Here is a 16,028-nt window from a genome sequence, read left to right as displayed (position 1 = left end):
CAGACCTTCTGAAGCCAGAGCTGCTCTCAATGGTTGGGAGAGGACTCACTGCTGCTCACAGGGTTGGGGGTGGCTTGGGGGCTGCAGCCACCAGCACCGCCTGCCAGGAGCCCCAAGACACAGCGGCGAGTGTCGGTTCCCGGCGCCACAGCTCCCAGTGCCTCCCCTCCTCTGTGACCATCCTCGCTCAGGAGCACCCCTGGGTGCGAAGGGGAGCTGCTTGTTGTAGTAGTCACTTCAGCATTAGTAGCAAGGCTTGCTGAAGTCTTAGGCCACAAGAACTTTCACCCAGATCCACCGACCGTGCACTGAACTTTGACTTGGCCCCCAAAACCCATGCAAACCAGAAAGATGAGGAGGCTTCAACCTTAGCAGAAGCTGCGATCTTAGAGAGAAGAGAAGAATCGGCCCGCCAAGAGACAATGAAAGGGCCCAATGAAGAACGGGAAGACCCCAGACCCAAATACTACTATTGGTCCGAACAGTCTCCTGAGGGGAGGGGAATTTAGATACCTTAGATATACCTCAGATATACCTTACAGGGTATAATTACCCAGGGATTTCTTTGTTCTGGCTCCCTCTCCGGAGGCACCCAGCTCGAGCTGTTTTCACTGCTGTACCAATAAATTCACCTGGCGCGCGTCGTCTCGGAGGCTCTGCTTCGGGAAACCTAGGGTCGAGGCAGAGGGGAGAGAAAGCACCCGCGAGCGAGTGTATGTGAGCGAGGAGTTGAAAAGGGGCACCCATCAGCTCAGTGGAGCTGCCGCTGCGAAGGGACTTTGGTCCTAGCAGTTAAAGTCTCGGGCGGTGTGTGTGCGACTCCCTGAATGGTGTGTGAATGCTCGGGCAGCGGCTTCTCCTTTAACACTGCTGGAGCTCTTCTCTGCTGACCCGCTGCCATGGCCCCTTCTTGTGTTCAAAGTCACTGTTGCGTAGGAGTCTGAGGAGTGGCTGGAGGGGGGGAACCCTCCCGTTGAGTCAGGAGGTTCAGACAGGACCCCCTTGCTTTCTAAACTCCTTCTCAGAGAGGAGTCGAGGTGCGGCTAAGTCCAGTCTTAGTCTCAGACTTGGTCAACGGTTTATTTTCTAAGGACGGTACATGTAGCCACCCATCAGAGTCAACGATTGCCTGTCAGAGCCCTCTCAGGGCTTCCACTGAAACAGCTTCGCAAAGTTGATTAAGGTGGCAGCGCTAAAGTAATTTGACAGCGTTCTAAGTCCAGTCAATTATTCCACACCCCTGTCTCCGCCCTGGTGCCAGCTCACAACCACTACCACAATCCCTCTGCAGTCTATGCCTCTGCTTGGAGCTGGCCACCGTGGTGTGCCTGCATGGCCCTGAGGATCCCAGAGGGGCTGTGCTTGGAGAGCAGGTTGTGACAGTCCTCAGTCTGAGTAGGGCTGAGGATCTGGTTGGAGATCATGACGGAAAGGAAGGGACAAGAGATTGCAAGGACAAGAAGCAGGAAGGGAAATTTCACAGGAGGTTAAGGAAAGACAAAGTTACAGAGATATATTTGTATGATCATGAGAGTGGATCAGCACTGGTTCAGGGGCCCCAAGATTTTCAAAACTCACCTGGAGAAAGCATTGACCAATCAGATGTAACTCTAAAGTTCTCCATGCTCAGAGCATATCATGGTACTGGAGACCTCCAGAGGTCCCTTCCAACTCAAATCCTCAAGGAGGAAGGAGCTGGACACAGCAGTCAGGGTAGGGGATACTGCTGTGTGTTGAGGCATTGCTGGCATTTGTAACCCCTGGTGCACCTTTTCCTCAGAGTGACATGGCGAATGAGGTCATCCTCAAAAGGAGGCCTCTGCTCCACGGGCACCGGGAGTGCAACCAGTGTGGGGAAAGGCCAGAAAAGTTCTCAGAAACACTGCCAGGCATTCCACCATCACAGAATCACAAAATAGTTGGGGTTGGAAAGGCTCTCTGGAGATAGCTAGTCCTCCCTTGAATCCTAAACCATAAGCTCTCAGTTGGCTCCTCACACATCCCCAGGCCGATGTCCAGCCACTTCAGCTGCTCTCACATAAAATGCAACTCCCCCTCCTCGTCTTCCCATACAGGCCTTCCAAAAGAGCTGTATCCCTCTGTGCAACACTCCAGTCGTGGGAGCCATCCCACCATGTCCCCATGATGCCAGTAAGATCATAGCCCTGCAACTGCCCACAGACCTCTAACTCATCGTGTTGATTCCCCATCCTGTGTGCATTCCTCTACAGGCACTTTAGAGAGGCACCCCAGCTTCTTGAGATCCTGGAGAGGGTTTGGCAGGTTTCTCCATCAAGGGGCCTTGTAGGCACGTTTTGCTTAAGAGGAAGGCTTCAAAGAGCACTTGACAAAACATGATTTTTTATTTTCATGGGTACATTTTATTACTTTTCACTTTAGAGGAGAGCTGATAGCAGCATTCTGCAATTGATATTGATCCACTGTGCCTCCTAAGGAGGATGGGACAGGCAGAAGAAGCAGTGCCTTGAGGTCTGAGACGATGGTCAACCTTGCTCCTTCCCTCCCCAAGCCTCAGGCTCAGGTTCTTGCCTCTGGAGAAGCACGGTGACTCCAAAAACTGCTTTCCAAAGGCAATGTTCAAGCAGAGAAGAAAAGAACCAAATAATCAAGCCTGGCCCGAGACAAACTTGGAATCGCCTGTGCAAAGAGAAGGGCAGCTTATTCCTGCTGCAACAGCAGACAGCGGATCAGTCTCTTTAGTGCCTCTTTGAGCTCCTGATTCCTCATGCTGTAGATGAGGGGGTTCACTGCTGGAGGCACCACTGCATACAGAACGGCCACCACAAGATTCAGAGCTGGGGATGAGCTTGAGTGGGACTTCAGGTAGGCAAACATGGCAGAGCTGGCAAACAGGGAGACCACGGCCACGTGAGGGAGGCACGTGGAAAAGGCCTTGTGCCGTCCCTGCTCAGAGGGGATCCTCAGCACAACCGTGAATATCTGCACATAGGACAGGACAAGGAACAGAAAACACCCACAAGCTACGCAAAGACTGACCACAGTAAACCCAGCTTTCCTGACGTAGGAGTGCGAGCAGGAGAGCTTGAGGAGCTGGGGGATTTCACAGAAGAACTGCTCCACAGCATTGCCTTGGCAGAATGGAATGGAAAATGTGTTTCCAACGTGCAGCACCGCATTGAGGAAACCACTGCCCCAGGCAGCTGCTGCCATTTTGATGCAAGCTCGGCTGTCCATGACGGTCACATAGTGCAGGGGTTTGCAGATGGCGACATAGCGGTCATAGGCCATGACGGTCAGAAGATAATACTCTGAAGAAACAAAGAAGAGAAACCAAAAGACCTGGGCAGCACATCCTCCATAGGAAATGGTCCTGGTGTCCCAGAGGGAACTGGCCATGGATTTGGGGACAGTGGTGGAGATGGAGCCCAAGTCGAGGAGGGAGAGGTTGAGGAGGAAGAAGTACATGGGGGTGTGGAGATGGTGGTCACAGGCTATGGCGGTGATGATGAGGCCGTTGCCCAGGAGGGCAGCCAGGTAGATGCCCAGGAAGAGCCAGAAGTGCAAGAGCTGCAGCTCCCGCATGTCTGCAAACGCCAGGAGGAGGAACTGGGTGATGGAGCTGCTGTTGTTGGACATTTGCTCCTTCCAAGAGTGCGTGACTGTCCAAGGAGGAAAAGACAAGTTCAAACAGACCTGCTTGAGCAAAACCCATTGCATGCGACCCAGAAACTCTGCCCACTGCCTTCCTAGCTCTCTGGGGGACATTCTGTCAGGTGTCTAGCTGGAACTCCAGTTTGTGCTGGCTGCGTGCGCTGTGAGGATCAGAGTCCTCTGCCCATGGGTCCAAAGGAGGTAGTCCTGCTCTGCAGCAGTGTTAACACAGAGGTGGCAAAAAGCCTTCTGGTTGTTGTTCCAGGGGCAGGACGCCCTGAGCTGACTGCAGAGGGCTTAGTCTTGTCACCCGGCAGGTATATTCCTATTGACCACCATGAGAGGTGAAATGAGGAGCATGCCCAGCTGCTTCCTGGAGGCAAGAGGACAGTATTCATAGCCTCCTACTTTTCCTTCGTTGACAGATTTCAGTCTACCACTATCAGCTGTCTCTCAAGGCAAGGAAAGGCAGGAGGCAGAGGTGACCTGGCCCATTGCCGAGGGCTTTATCCCTGTCCACACATCAATACACTGCATCCACTATTTCTCCAGGCACTGGCTGGATAACAGAGCGCAGGAAATGCCTGCATAGAAATGTAAGCTCCAATGCATGCCTTTTTCAAGCGGTGAAGATTCAGCAGTTTCACTGCCTGCTTTGCAGGGAATGGGGTTGAGGAGGTGAGTATAGACTCTAGAAGAGCAGACTCGTTTAGATACCTGTGTCTGGTGTTCATTGCAATGGTAGAAATTCTCGGCTTTTCCTTAGCTCTCAGGGTAAACACTGGGCAGTCACTCGAGACCAAAAAAGCTCCCTGTAACCTAGTGCAGCCTCAAGAGAGCGGCTGCGCTCAGTGGTCTTGCTCACAACTGCCCTGTGCTGGCACCTCTCTCAGCTAGAGGACGATTGCACTCAGAGCTCACTCTGCAAAGGAATCTAGACTGTGCAAAGAAGAGAGGAGTCCAGTTTCAGAGGGCAGATCTCCAGAGAGCTGTCTCGTTCTCAGCCCTGATAGGGAGAGAGTGGCAGGGAGGATGTGAAGAGGCTCCTGCCTCAGATGAGCAAACCAGGGACTGTCAGCTACCAGAAGGACCTTGCAGGAGAGCTGTGCTCTTCTGCAGCACTACCCACAGCCTGCCAGGACACGCCAGGGGGACAGTCAGGTGTCCTGAAGGTGGGGGTCTCTTTAAAAGAGAGTGGGCTCATTCCCCAACCCCACACGCTGCATTGCCACAGCTCCACACTTTAGAAGTGGGGTTGGACGTCTCACTGCCGTAAAGGAAGTCACCTGCATGGAAGGACTCTCAGGGCCAGTAGCTGAACCGCAGCTGAGCGCCCTGCCCTTTGTCCCATCGATCTTGAAAAGAGGGACCAGAGCAGCAGGGAGAGATGGAGAAACAGGGATCGTGGCCGTGCTCCTCCTGCCAAAGGAGGCATGGAGAGAGCGAGAGACAGGCGGGCTCTCAGGAAAGCCTTCCCCCGTATCAACGTCCGGATGGTGACATTGCCAGCCAGTTGCTCTCAGCCCCTTTGTCATGCAGCAGGAAAAGAGCACGTTGCGGGAGAGATGCACCTCTCTTCTGCTGGAGACCTAACTGCAGAGGAGGAGACTCATGCCTTAGACCCCATGGCCTGGAGGGTAGAGCCCTCTGTTGGGTGGGAGAGGAGACCAGGGGGGCCGTGCTCAGAGGCAGGTGTCTGCAGCGGACAGGCTGAAAGGGAATGGTCCAGATCCCGTCTCCCACAAGAGAGGAGCAGAGCTGTTTCTCTGCCCCTGTGCCTTTTCCCTGTCCATGCTCACAGACCCCATCCCACCCTCTGTGTGCTCAGTTCTGCCCTCCACAAACCTCCCGGGAGAGAGGTTTTCAGGAGCAGCTCTGTGTTTGCAGCTGCTAAGGAGCAGTTCAGAAAAGCCCTGATGAGAATGATGGCAACTGCCAAGGAGATGTTGGTGCTGCCTATAGGTTGGGGGGGCAGGGGAGGCTGAAGGGACTTCCTGAGGTTCCTCACACACCTCTTGATCTTTCAGAGTAACGTTTTAGGAGTCTCACCCCCAAACCTAAACCCCTAATACTGTTTCCATCTCACTATTGACGATGGGGGAAAACTGAAAAAAAAAACCCCACAAAAAACCCTACAAAAAACCCAAAACCAAAACCCAAAGCAACCCAAAGTCAGGCAAGAGCTTTCAGGTACCTGGTGACTTTACCTTCCCCTTGAAAAGTCCCCATCTAGAAATGGTTAGCTAGAGCTGTGAGCATCCCTGTCCCACATAACACCCTCCGGATGGAAGAATGACCCTGCCCTGCCAGGGGTTGCTCCTTCCACCCAGACCTTCTGCAGTGCTGTGGGGAGTTCCCCCTTCTCAGTCACCCCTGAGAAGCTGTGAGAGCCATCCTGACAGATCCCATGCCCGTCAGATGTGGCAGCTTCGGAAGACCTCTTTGGGAACAGCAGCTGCGCTGCCCTGCAGCCAGAGACTTACTGTGTCAAGGACTGGGAAGATCTCCCCAGCTATGAGCCCTCCTCCGTCCTCCCACTCCAGGCTGCCTTTTACTTCTCTCCGAGCTGCTCATCCTGTCTCGTCACCTGCAGGCAGTGCCCTGAGCCCTGCTGCTCTTTGCAGAGGAGCTGCTGCTGGACTCGGCTGTCTTTCTGCAGGTGCCATGCATCCGTTGCCATGAGCTCTCTCAGTCCCAGGAGCTTGTGCCAGCCCAGGAGCACAAGGGCAGCTGCAGGTGTGACTTCCTCTGCCCCACAGACTCCTTGAGGAGCTCCCTGGTCTCCAGTGCTTACAAAGCAGCAGGGTCCCTCCTGGGGAACCTTCTTGGAAGGAGGCTGAAGTAAACACCTACATCATGTCTCTAATCTGGGGAGAGAGCGGCAGAGTCCAGCCGTGTGGTTTGTCCTTTCAGAGAACGGTTGACTAAAAGAGGTGACAAGTTCTCCCTCTGAAAACCCCTATTCCTCCCCAAATACTAGGCAGTGAGAGGGAGGGGTTTGTTTCCCCATGGAAGGCAGTGATGCAACTGAGTCAATGCAGAAGTCAGACTTTGGTTACAGGCTTCCAGGCTCTCAGGTGATTCATCTCCCTCCAGTTCATGCCACAAACCCACAGGAGCTGTGATTCCCTTTCCCTCAGGCCAGGTGTGCAGAAAAGAGGTGTCTGCATGGGAGCTCCTTGACTAAGCTCCCACTAGAGTCAATGGAGATGGAGGGAGGGAGTCAGTTGCTCACGCAAAGCCACTTGGTGACATTTCAGGGGTTTGGTGGGTTGAGCATGGCCAGCCACTAAGCACGCACCCATTTGTTCCCTTGCTCCCTTCCCCCCTTCCCCAGCGGGATGGGAGAGAAGCGAAAAAGCCCCCCTTCATCTGGGTGGACAGGGCTCTGAGCAGCGTGATCTAGTGAAAGATGTCCCTGAGCAATGGCAAGGGGTTGGACTCCATGATCTTTAAAGGCCCCTTCCGACTAAAACCGTTCTATGATTCTATGAAGAGAGCATGGTACTGCAGGGGCTGCGCCCAAGAGTGCTGAGAGAACAGGTCCATGTCACAGGGAGGCCATTCTGTATCATCCTCGAATGGTGGTGGAGATGAAGGGACCCATCTGATCATTGGTGAAAAGCAAATGTTGCACAAAAAGTGTGTCACAGAGCATGTCCTCTCTTTCCTCCTCTCTTTTCCTTTCCTTTTCTCGCTTCTCTCTCCCTCTACTCTTCCAATATATGCAAGTTTGGGATAAATTGTGACGGGTTGCCCGGAAAATCGCTCCATTGCCTCTCTTTGTTCGTTGAGCTCACCAGTTCGTTAAGTTTGTCCGTTTGTGGAATTCGCCAGTTAATAAAGTTGCTCGCCAGCCTGTTCCTCTGAGTCATTGTCGTGACTGTACCGACCACGCGGCTCTTTCGAGCAGAGATCGGCTTTTGTCGGTACACAAACCGTCGGGGAATCGAAAAGATTCACCCCTCTCGCAACCCACCGAGTGGGACAAGACAACCCCATGGCACTGACCTCCAAGGACTACCAGGCAAGGAGTGTCAACAGTGAATAGACAGCATCTTGGAGAAGGAGGCACCATGGTCTCTGGTGACCCATGGCAGCAGGATATCACGTCCAGCCGTTTCCCCCTACGTACCACCCAGCAACAGATACAAAGTCTTGGCAGTACATGAAGCCAATGGGCAAGATTCCCAGGGAGAAACCTCAGCAGTTGCCCATCCCATAAAGGAGCTCCATCCATCTGAGCTGCCCCTTGACACAGAGGCCATCCTCCGTCCTCGTCTTCCCTGCCACTCTCTCCTGCAGAGCCTATATCCCTCCACTGCTGCAGCCCAGTTGAACAAGTTGTCTCGCCACATCTCATTTCATTCCAAAGTGTCACAGCGCTCAGAAGCTTCAGCTCCGTCTGTGTGTGCTCCAGCTCCTCCTGGCTGTGCACATTTGGGCTCAAGAGCTCAGCACCTCAGCTGTGGCAAGAGATGGTGCTGGCTATCCCAAGCACCTCGCGTAGCACTATTCACCTTTCTTAGGGCATTAAAAGAGAGCCCGGAATTAAAGAAGGTCTCCTCAGTTCAGAGATTTGGATATGTCTATGTTTTGCAGTAACTGGTGCTCTAGTAAACACACTGGAAGGAGCCGAGAAGGGGCTGTGCCATGGGGTGGTGTTGGAGTTCAGATGATGGCACACTGGCACCAGACCCCTTTGGGAGGCCCTGGGGTGTCTGTCCCACGCCAGCTCCAACAGGGCACAGCTTTCCTGGAGGCCCTGTGCTGTGTTTGCCTGCAGAATGGAGTTGTATTAGGCACTCCAGGCACCTGGCCAGGCAGTGGAGGCTTTTTTTAAAATGTAGTTAAAATGAGAGCCCTGAAATAAATACGATGTCTTCAGTGCAGGGATGTGGACATGTTAAGATATTTTAGTGGAGGTCCTCAGGCAGTGGGTGGAGGAGCTGCAGGAGGAAGTCAGCAGGTCACGCTGTCTTAGAGAAGGGGGTGGCTTTGCAGTGACTGGTGCTCTAGTAAATGCACTGGATAGAGAGAGACCCGGGTCTCCTTCTGGTGCACTCCTGCATTTGGTCAGCTCAAGAGCTCTGTGTGCTCCAGAGATATATGTGACAAGGTGCACGCAGGTGCCCTAAACGTACAGGTCGGTGTCATTTAGGATGGCCAAGGAAATCCCCCTTCCACCTCTGGACCTCAGCTGATGCTCGGGAAGGATGGGGGTATTCTCAGAGATTTTCCATCACAGCTTGCAAACACTTGCACACGTCTTAGACCAACCCTGGCCCCTCAGTCATCACCAAGTGTGTGTGGGTGAGCAACTGAGCGCCCACAGAATAAAGACGAGGGGCTCAGAGCAGGGGCTCACCTGCAGGCAACGCTTTTGTGCACCCCTGAACTGAAGCAAGAGGAATCCCATCTGCTGTGGCTGTGTGGGGTGCATGGAGGGAGCTGAATCGTGCTTCTTCCAGCTGGGAAGGAGATGCCTACATTGCCTCAGCTGAACCACTGCCCAGCACAGGGGAAGCCAAGCCCTCCCTGTCCCTGTCTGTCTGTCCTTCGTCTTATGGGACAGGACCTGCGGTGTCCAGAGGGGAACATTTACACCTCTCGCAGACAACCATGCTCTGGCAGGACAATTTCTGCTGCAGGAATCAGTCCCCCTCCAATGTTTAGAGAGGCACCATTAGTGATGCTTTTGTTGACTCCAAAGTACATTCCCCAGGGATGATCCTGCTGCCTTTCGGTGGTGCCAGCCCTGGAGCCCCGGGGACACCTCGAGGGAGCCCAGAGGGGGCAGAGAAAGTGGCGCCTTGGGTTGGTCCTCTGCTGCTGAGCTGCGGTGGGGTCCTGAGACGGAGGAAGCTCACGGCAAGCATGCAGTGCTTCAGGCAGACAGCTCTGCCCAGGAGCAGATGCTCTGCAGAGCACAGCAGGGCTGAGACACTGCCTGCAGGCAGCAAGGGGAGATAGATGAGAGTTTAAAGGCAGTGTGGAGTGGGTGGATGCTGAGAGCTCACTGGAGGAGAAATCTTCACAGCCCTTAACACAGTAAGTTTCAGGCTACAGGGCCACCAGAGTATGCTGGAGGGGTCTCCTAGAGCTGGCAGATCCCAGAGCAGGTAGGATCTGGCAGGATGGCTCTCCGGGTTTCTTGTGTGTGGAGAAGGTTGTGCTGCAGAGCAGGGCTTCCCTGCTGCACCCTCAGAGGGACAGGGCACAACCACCCCCTTCTTCTAGGGAGGCCTGCAGGGGTGTGCAGCTGGGTGTGCAGGCAGGGGTGCCCAGGGCTGTCCTTCAGAGCAGGGGCCCTGCACCCCAGGAGGCTGTGTGCTGCTGCAGGGACTCTGCTGCCTGCCAGGGTCAGCACTCAGCCTGCCCAGGAAGCTCCCCACAGTGCTGCGGGGAGAAGCTGTGGGTGGAAGGATTTGACACCCCAGCAGGGCAGGGCTCTTCTGCTGTTGAGAGGGTGCTGCGTGGCTCAGGGCTGCTCACAGCTCCACATCACCCCCAGGATCTTTCTGAAGATCCTTTTGAAGAAGTGCAACAAGGCAGCATTGACTTGAAAGGGAAGGTTTGTGCTTTGAGGTTTCTCTTCTGGTTGTCTGGATAGGCAGGGAGAGATGGGAATTTATTTCTCTGTGCTGCAGAAGGCACTGAGACCGCAAATCTTCTTAGGGCTTGTCTGAGCTTCTCCTTCACCCCTGCACACACAGAGATGCCCCTGTTCAGCACCTGCTGCCAGGAGGTGTCTGCAGGGCAGACCTGACCACCCTGTTGTTGGGATGGGGTCTGTGAGTACTGACAGGGAGCAGATGTGGGGACAGAGAACGAGCTCCTGCCAGGAGGGACAGGTCCAGGCAGCAGAGATATAGGCACGGAGGGACAGGGAGCCGCTACCAGAAATGCTGAGGGCAGGGGATTTGGGAATGTCCCTGCCGTCCCCTGCAGTGCAGACACCTTCCCTGGTCTCCTCTCCCACCCAGCAGAGCTTCTGCCCCCTGTTCCCAGGCTGGGTCACCCCCTTGGAGTCCTGACCCTTGATGAGTTTAGACTCACCAGTACCCATCTCTCTCGCCCTTTTCCGCCTCCCTCAGCAGAAGCATCGGGGCATTCCTCCGTGTTTCGCCTCCTGTCTGTGCTGCCCTTGTTCTTGCCCTGAGAGCCTCTGGGGAGGAGGGTTTCAGCTGCAGGTCACATACTGAAACGTTGGCTCCTGCCCTGTAAACATGTCCATGGGAACAAAGTGCCCCAGCCCATCCTAAGCCGTAGGGCTCTGGGCGATACAGTGCTTGGGGCCGGGGAATGAGCTGGCTCTGTCTGGTCACTACAGTTTTAGGCCATCCAACAGTCTCTCTGGGGTTGTCATGTTGGAAGATGCTGAACAGCCCTTCTGCATTACGAGTGCATTATATCTGACGTAAATTGTGATTTCACACCCTTTCCGTGGTACCCTCTGCTACACAGAAGGGCTGACCCCTCTGGAGCTGATGGGCAGAGGCCACTGCTCGTAGCAACACACTCAGCCTGCACAAGCCAGAGCTCCAGCCAGCGAGACGAGCAAGGACGGAGGTAATGTGTGTTTGGGTGGGAACAAGGAACAAGGCAGGGGAGTGTTGGCTAATACATAGAGATTTTCTCAAAGAAGCCTGTCCTAACTTCTCAGTGTGCTTTCCTCTTTGGACAGGTCCCCATGCCCTGAGGCAGCAAATGGCCAACAGCAGCTCCATCACCCAGTTCCTCCTCCTGCCATTCACGGACACATGGGAGCTGCAGCTCTTGCACTTCTGGCTCTTCCTGGGCATCTACCTGGCTGCCCTCCTGGGCAACGGCCTCATCATCACCGCCGTAGCCTGTGACTGCCGCCTCCACACCCCCATGTACTTCTTCCTCTTCAACCTCTCCTTCCTTGACCTGGGCTCCATCTCCACTACTGTCCCCAAATCCATGGCCAATTCCCTCTGGGACACCAGGGACATTTCCTATGCAGGATGTACTGCCCAAGTGTTTCTGTTTGCCTTCTTGATTACAGCAGAGATTTCTCTTCTCACCATCATGGCCTATGACCGCTACGTTGCCATCTGCAAACCCTTGCACTATGGGACGCTCCTGGGCAGCAGAGCTTGTGCCAACATGGCAGCAGCTGCCTGGGGCAGTGGTTTTCTCAATGCTATGGTGCACACTGCCAATACATTTTCACTACCACTCTGCCAAGGCAATGCCATAAACCAGTTCTTCTGTGAACTTCCCCAGATCCTCAAGCTCTCCTGCTCGAATTCCTACCTCAGGGAAGCTGGGGTTGTTTTGGTTGGTATCTGTTTAACATCTGGGTGTTTTATTTTCATTGGACTGTCCTATGTGCAGATCTTCAGGGCTGTGCTGAGGATCCCCTCTGAGCAGGGATGGCACAAAGTCTTTTCCACATGCCTTCCTCACCTGGCTGTGGTCTCCCTGTTTTTCAGCACTGCCATGTTTGCCTACCTGAAGCCCCCTTCCATCGCTTCCCCTTCCCTAGATCTGGTGATGGCTGTTCTGTACTCAGTGGTACCTCCAACGTTGAACCCCCTCATCTACAGCATGAGGAACAAGGAGCTCAAGGATGCCATTAGGAAAGTGATTTCGTGGATGTTTCTCCATAGTGATAAACTTCCCTTCTCTCTGCACAAATGACTCCCTAGGTATCTCATTCCAGGCCTGTCCTTTTGTCTTTTTTATTATTATCGCTGTCATCGTTAGAATTATCATCATTATCGTTATCACACTGTTATCATTATAAGTTTCTGGTAATCTGTGGTTATTTTGTTCCTACGCAAATGTTTAGCTTCAACTCATTTCTACTGAGAAATGAATCTGGTCTCCATCTTGGAGCCTGTATAAAGGTATGTTTAACACTGGTCAGAGCTGCCTCTCTCATAGGATGTCTGTAATAAAATGGGATCTCCGCAGTGCTCTGCCAGAAGGTTGGGCTCTTCATCCAAAGCTGGTGCCAGGAATCGGCATGAGCAACTGCTCCCCAAAGGGCCTGTTGCTCCATGGATTCAGGAGCCAAGAGCTCAATGTCATGTTATGGCCTGTTAGAGACAGAGGGTTGGATTTAAGACTAACCCATTGGTGTCTGCTGACTGGAGATGGTGACTGGTCAGTGAATTACATTGCCACGTCTGTCCCACACACGACATGCAGATGATGTCCTTAAGGAGGGGAGTCTGGAGCTCCTTAAGAGCACGGGATATCTCCATGGACAGCATGTGCCTGGGGCGGGCAGTGACTGGAGCCCCACAAAAGAAGAGATTGCCCAAGGTGGAGTCACTGAAAGGGAAAGTACTAAATGCAGGTATCTTCAGGAAAACACAGACTCTGCAATCCCAGAGGAGGCCGTGGGGACCCAGCAAGCACGAGGAAGGGAGGCCAGAGCATGATTTGTCTCATCCTCAGGCACAACCAAACACATCTACTCTTCTTGGAAAGGCACCATGGTCCCTTCAAGCACCTGCCACATGCACAGACCCTTAGGCAGGGGGATTTGCAGCCGTGATCCCTATACAGCTTGGGACCACATGAAGAGCACAAGGAGGGGGCCAGGAGAGGCTGCCCAGATCAGAGTAAGGATGGGGAGAGGTCAGAAGGGAGGTGACCTGGGCTGGAAAATTGCCTCAAATAGAAAAATGCTGGCGTTCAGCTAATCCAAGGCAATGTCTGGACTCCGGGTCTGTCGCTATCCTACAGCATGCTCATGGTGCAGAGCCACAAGTCCTTGCTGTCCTGGTGCTCCACCAGACCTAGGAAGTGGCTGAAGAAGGACTGGTGCCCCCCAGTCTCTTAGTGCCATAATCCTCCAGTGTGGAGCTGGCCACAACAGCCTGCCTGCATGGTCCTAGAGGATCCCAGTGAGGTCGTGCTTGGAGAGTAGGTTGTGATTATCGTTGGTCTGAGTAGGTGTGATGATCTGGGTGAGCATCATGAAGGGAAGGGAAGAACACGAGATCACAAGGGCAGGAAGCAGTAAGGGAAATTTCACATGAGGTTAAGGAAAGAAAAACACCCCCAAACCCATTATACCAGTGGACCAGCACTGGGCCAGGGGCCTGTGACTTTCAAAACTCTAATTTCTCATGAGTTTAAGGGGGAAAAACTCACTATGAGAGTGGATCAGTGCTGGGTCAGCAGAAAGCACTGAGCAATCTGACCTAACTGTAAAGTTATCCCTGCTCAGAGCAGACCATGCCGCTAGAGACGTCCAGAGGTCCCTTCTGACCCAAACCCCTCTAGAGGGAGGGGCTGGACAGTGGAGGCGAGGGCAGAGGACACTGCTGTGCGTTGAGGATTTGCTGGCATTTGTAATCCCTGGTTCACCCGATCCTCAGCGTTACATGGTGAATGACTTCATCCTCAAAAAGAGGCTCTGCTCCATGGACACCAGGGCTCAAACTGATTTGGGGATACCACAGAAAAGTTCTCAGGAACACTGCCAGACATTACAGAATCACAGAATCGCAGAAAAGTTGGGGTTGGAAAGGACCTTTGGAGATCATCTCGTCCAAATAGTCTGCTCAAAGAAGGGTCAGCTGCAGCAGGGTGCTGATGATCATTTCCAGTTGGATTTTGAGTATCTCCACGGATGGAGAGTGCACAACCCCTCTGGGCAACTGCATCCAGTGCATGACCTCCCTCACATTCAGCAAGTGTCTTCTCATGTTCAGGCGGAATTTCATCTTTTTTAATCTCTTGTTCTGTTACTGGGCACTAATGAGAAGAGCCTGGCTCCCTCTTCTTCACTCCCTCCCATCAGGTATGTATAGACATTGATAAGATCCCTGTCCTGAGCCTTCATAATGCACTTCAAAATGAATACTCTTTACAATGCAGCTGTATTGGGTTTACGGGACAAGGCTTTGGTAGCGGGGGAGCTGCAAGGGGGGCTTCTGTGAGAAGACACCAGAAGCTGCCCCCATGTTGGAGACAGGCAGTTCCAGCCAGCTCCAAGACGGACCTGCTGCTTGCCAAAGCTGAGCCCATCAACAACGTTGGTAGCACCTCTGTGATAACATATTTAAGAAGGTGGGAAAACTGCTGCACAACAGCTGGGAGAGAGGAGTGAGAAGATGTGAGAGAAACAACTCTGCAGACACTAAGGTCACTTGAAGAAGGAGGGGGACGAGGTGCTCCAGGCAGCGGAACAGAGATTCTCCTGCAGCCCATGGTGAAGACCATGGTGAAGCAGGCTGTCCCCCTGCAGCCCGTGGATGTCCACGGTGGAGCAGATATCCCTCCTGCAGCCCACGGAGGACCCCACGCCGGAGCAGGTGGATGTACGCTGAAGCAAACTGCAGACCATAGAAAGCCCGTGCTGGAGAAAGCTCCCGGCCGGAGCTTTTTGACTATTGCTGAGCAATTTGAGCAATGTGAGGCTTGCTGAGTAGTGCTTGCACAGCATTGAGGTTGTCCCTTTTTACCACTCTCTGCTCACAGTGAGTAGGGCTTGAGGTGGGCAAGAAGTTGGGAGAGGACACAGCTGGGACAGCTGACGCCAACTGACCAAAGGCATGTTCCCTATCATATGATGTCATGTTCAGTAATTAAAGGTCAGGGAAAGGACGAGGAAGGGGGATTTGTTTGTGATTATGGTGTTTGTCTTTCCAAGTAACTGTTACACGTGCTGAGGCCCTGCTTGCCTGGACATGGAGAAACATTCGTCTGCTGATGGGAAGCAGTGAATAAATTCCTTATTTTGCTTTGCTTGTGTGCACAGCTTTGCTTCACTTCATAAATTGCCTTTGTCTCAACCCATGAGTTTTCTCCGTTTTGCTCAGAAGAGAGAGATTCTCTCCCCCATCCCTCTAGAAGAGAATGAGCTAGCAGCTGTGTGGGTGCTTAGGTGCTTGCTGGGGTCATCCCACCACACCTGTGTACAGAGTTGCAGTGCTGGAGTAAAAAATTCTCCTTTTTGAGATTATTTATCTTAACCCCTTCACCCTTTACTCTCTGGTTTCCTCAAGACCCATGCCAAATATGTTATCCCGGGGCGAGGGTCTAAGTCATGGGTTGGTTCCTGGACAGCTTCCCAACCCTACAGTGTAAAGGTGCTGCGCTGTTGGACTGAAGAAGGCCTTTGCACACAGACAACCCTCGACAAATAACTCTTTGTTCATTCAATATTTGGTTGGCTGACTTCAGGAGTAGATGCCGACACACCCCTGGTCGGACTCAAACAGCATTTTTTTCTGGGAAGCTGTCCTAAGGAACACTCTCATCCCCATTTCATTCCATGGTCCATAAACTCAGAGAGAAGTGCTGCAGTAGAAGTGGAAGGCTTGTGAATGAGGGTGTGTCGCGATTTAACCTTGGTAGGCAGCAAAGTTCTTGCTAGGGTTTGCTTGTGTGATGGCAGCATGGGA

General features: G+C 53.2%; 1 protein-coding gene across 1 annotated transcript; it reads left to right on the top strand.

Moving 5' to 3' along the window:
• Nucleotides 1–11,343: 11,343 nt before the first annotated feature.
• On the top strand, nt 11,344–12,303 carry LOC142403521 (olfactory receptor 14C36-like). The gene has a single exon (XM_075489782.1). It carries the CDS (start codon nt 11,344–11,346, stop codon nt 12,301–12,303), a length of 960 nt encoding a protein of 319 aa, XP_075345897.1.
• Nucleotides 12,304–16,028: the final 3,725 nt, after the last annotated feature.

The sequence above is a fragment of the Mycteria americana genome, unplaced genomic scaffold (assembly GCF_035582795.1).
Source record: "Mycteria americana isolate JAX WOST 10 ecotype Jacksonville Zoo and Gardens unplaced genomic scaffold, USCA_MyAme_1.0 Scaffold_37, whole genome shotgun sequence".
In the NCBI taxonomy this organism is placed as follows: Eukaryota; Metazoa; Chordata; class Aves; order Ciconiiformes; family Ciconiidae; genus Mycteria; species Mycteria americana.
Note: the sequence above shows the minus strand (reverse complement) of the source record. Positions and strands in the feature narration are given on the sequence as shown.

What these genes read in the sequence shown, in the direction of transcription:
- LOC142403521 (XM_075489782.1), top strand. Translation starts at nt 11,344, where the DNA reads ATGGCCAACAGCAGCTCCATCACCCAGTTCCTCCTCCTGCCATTCACG.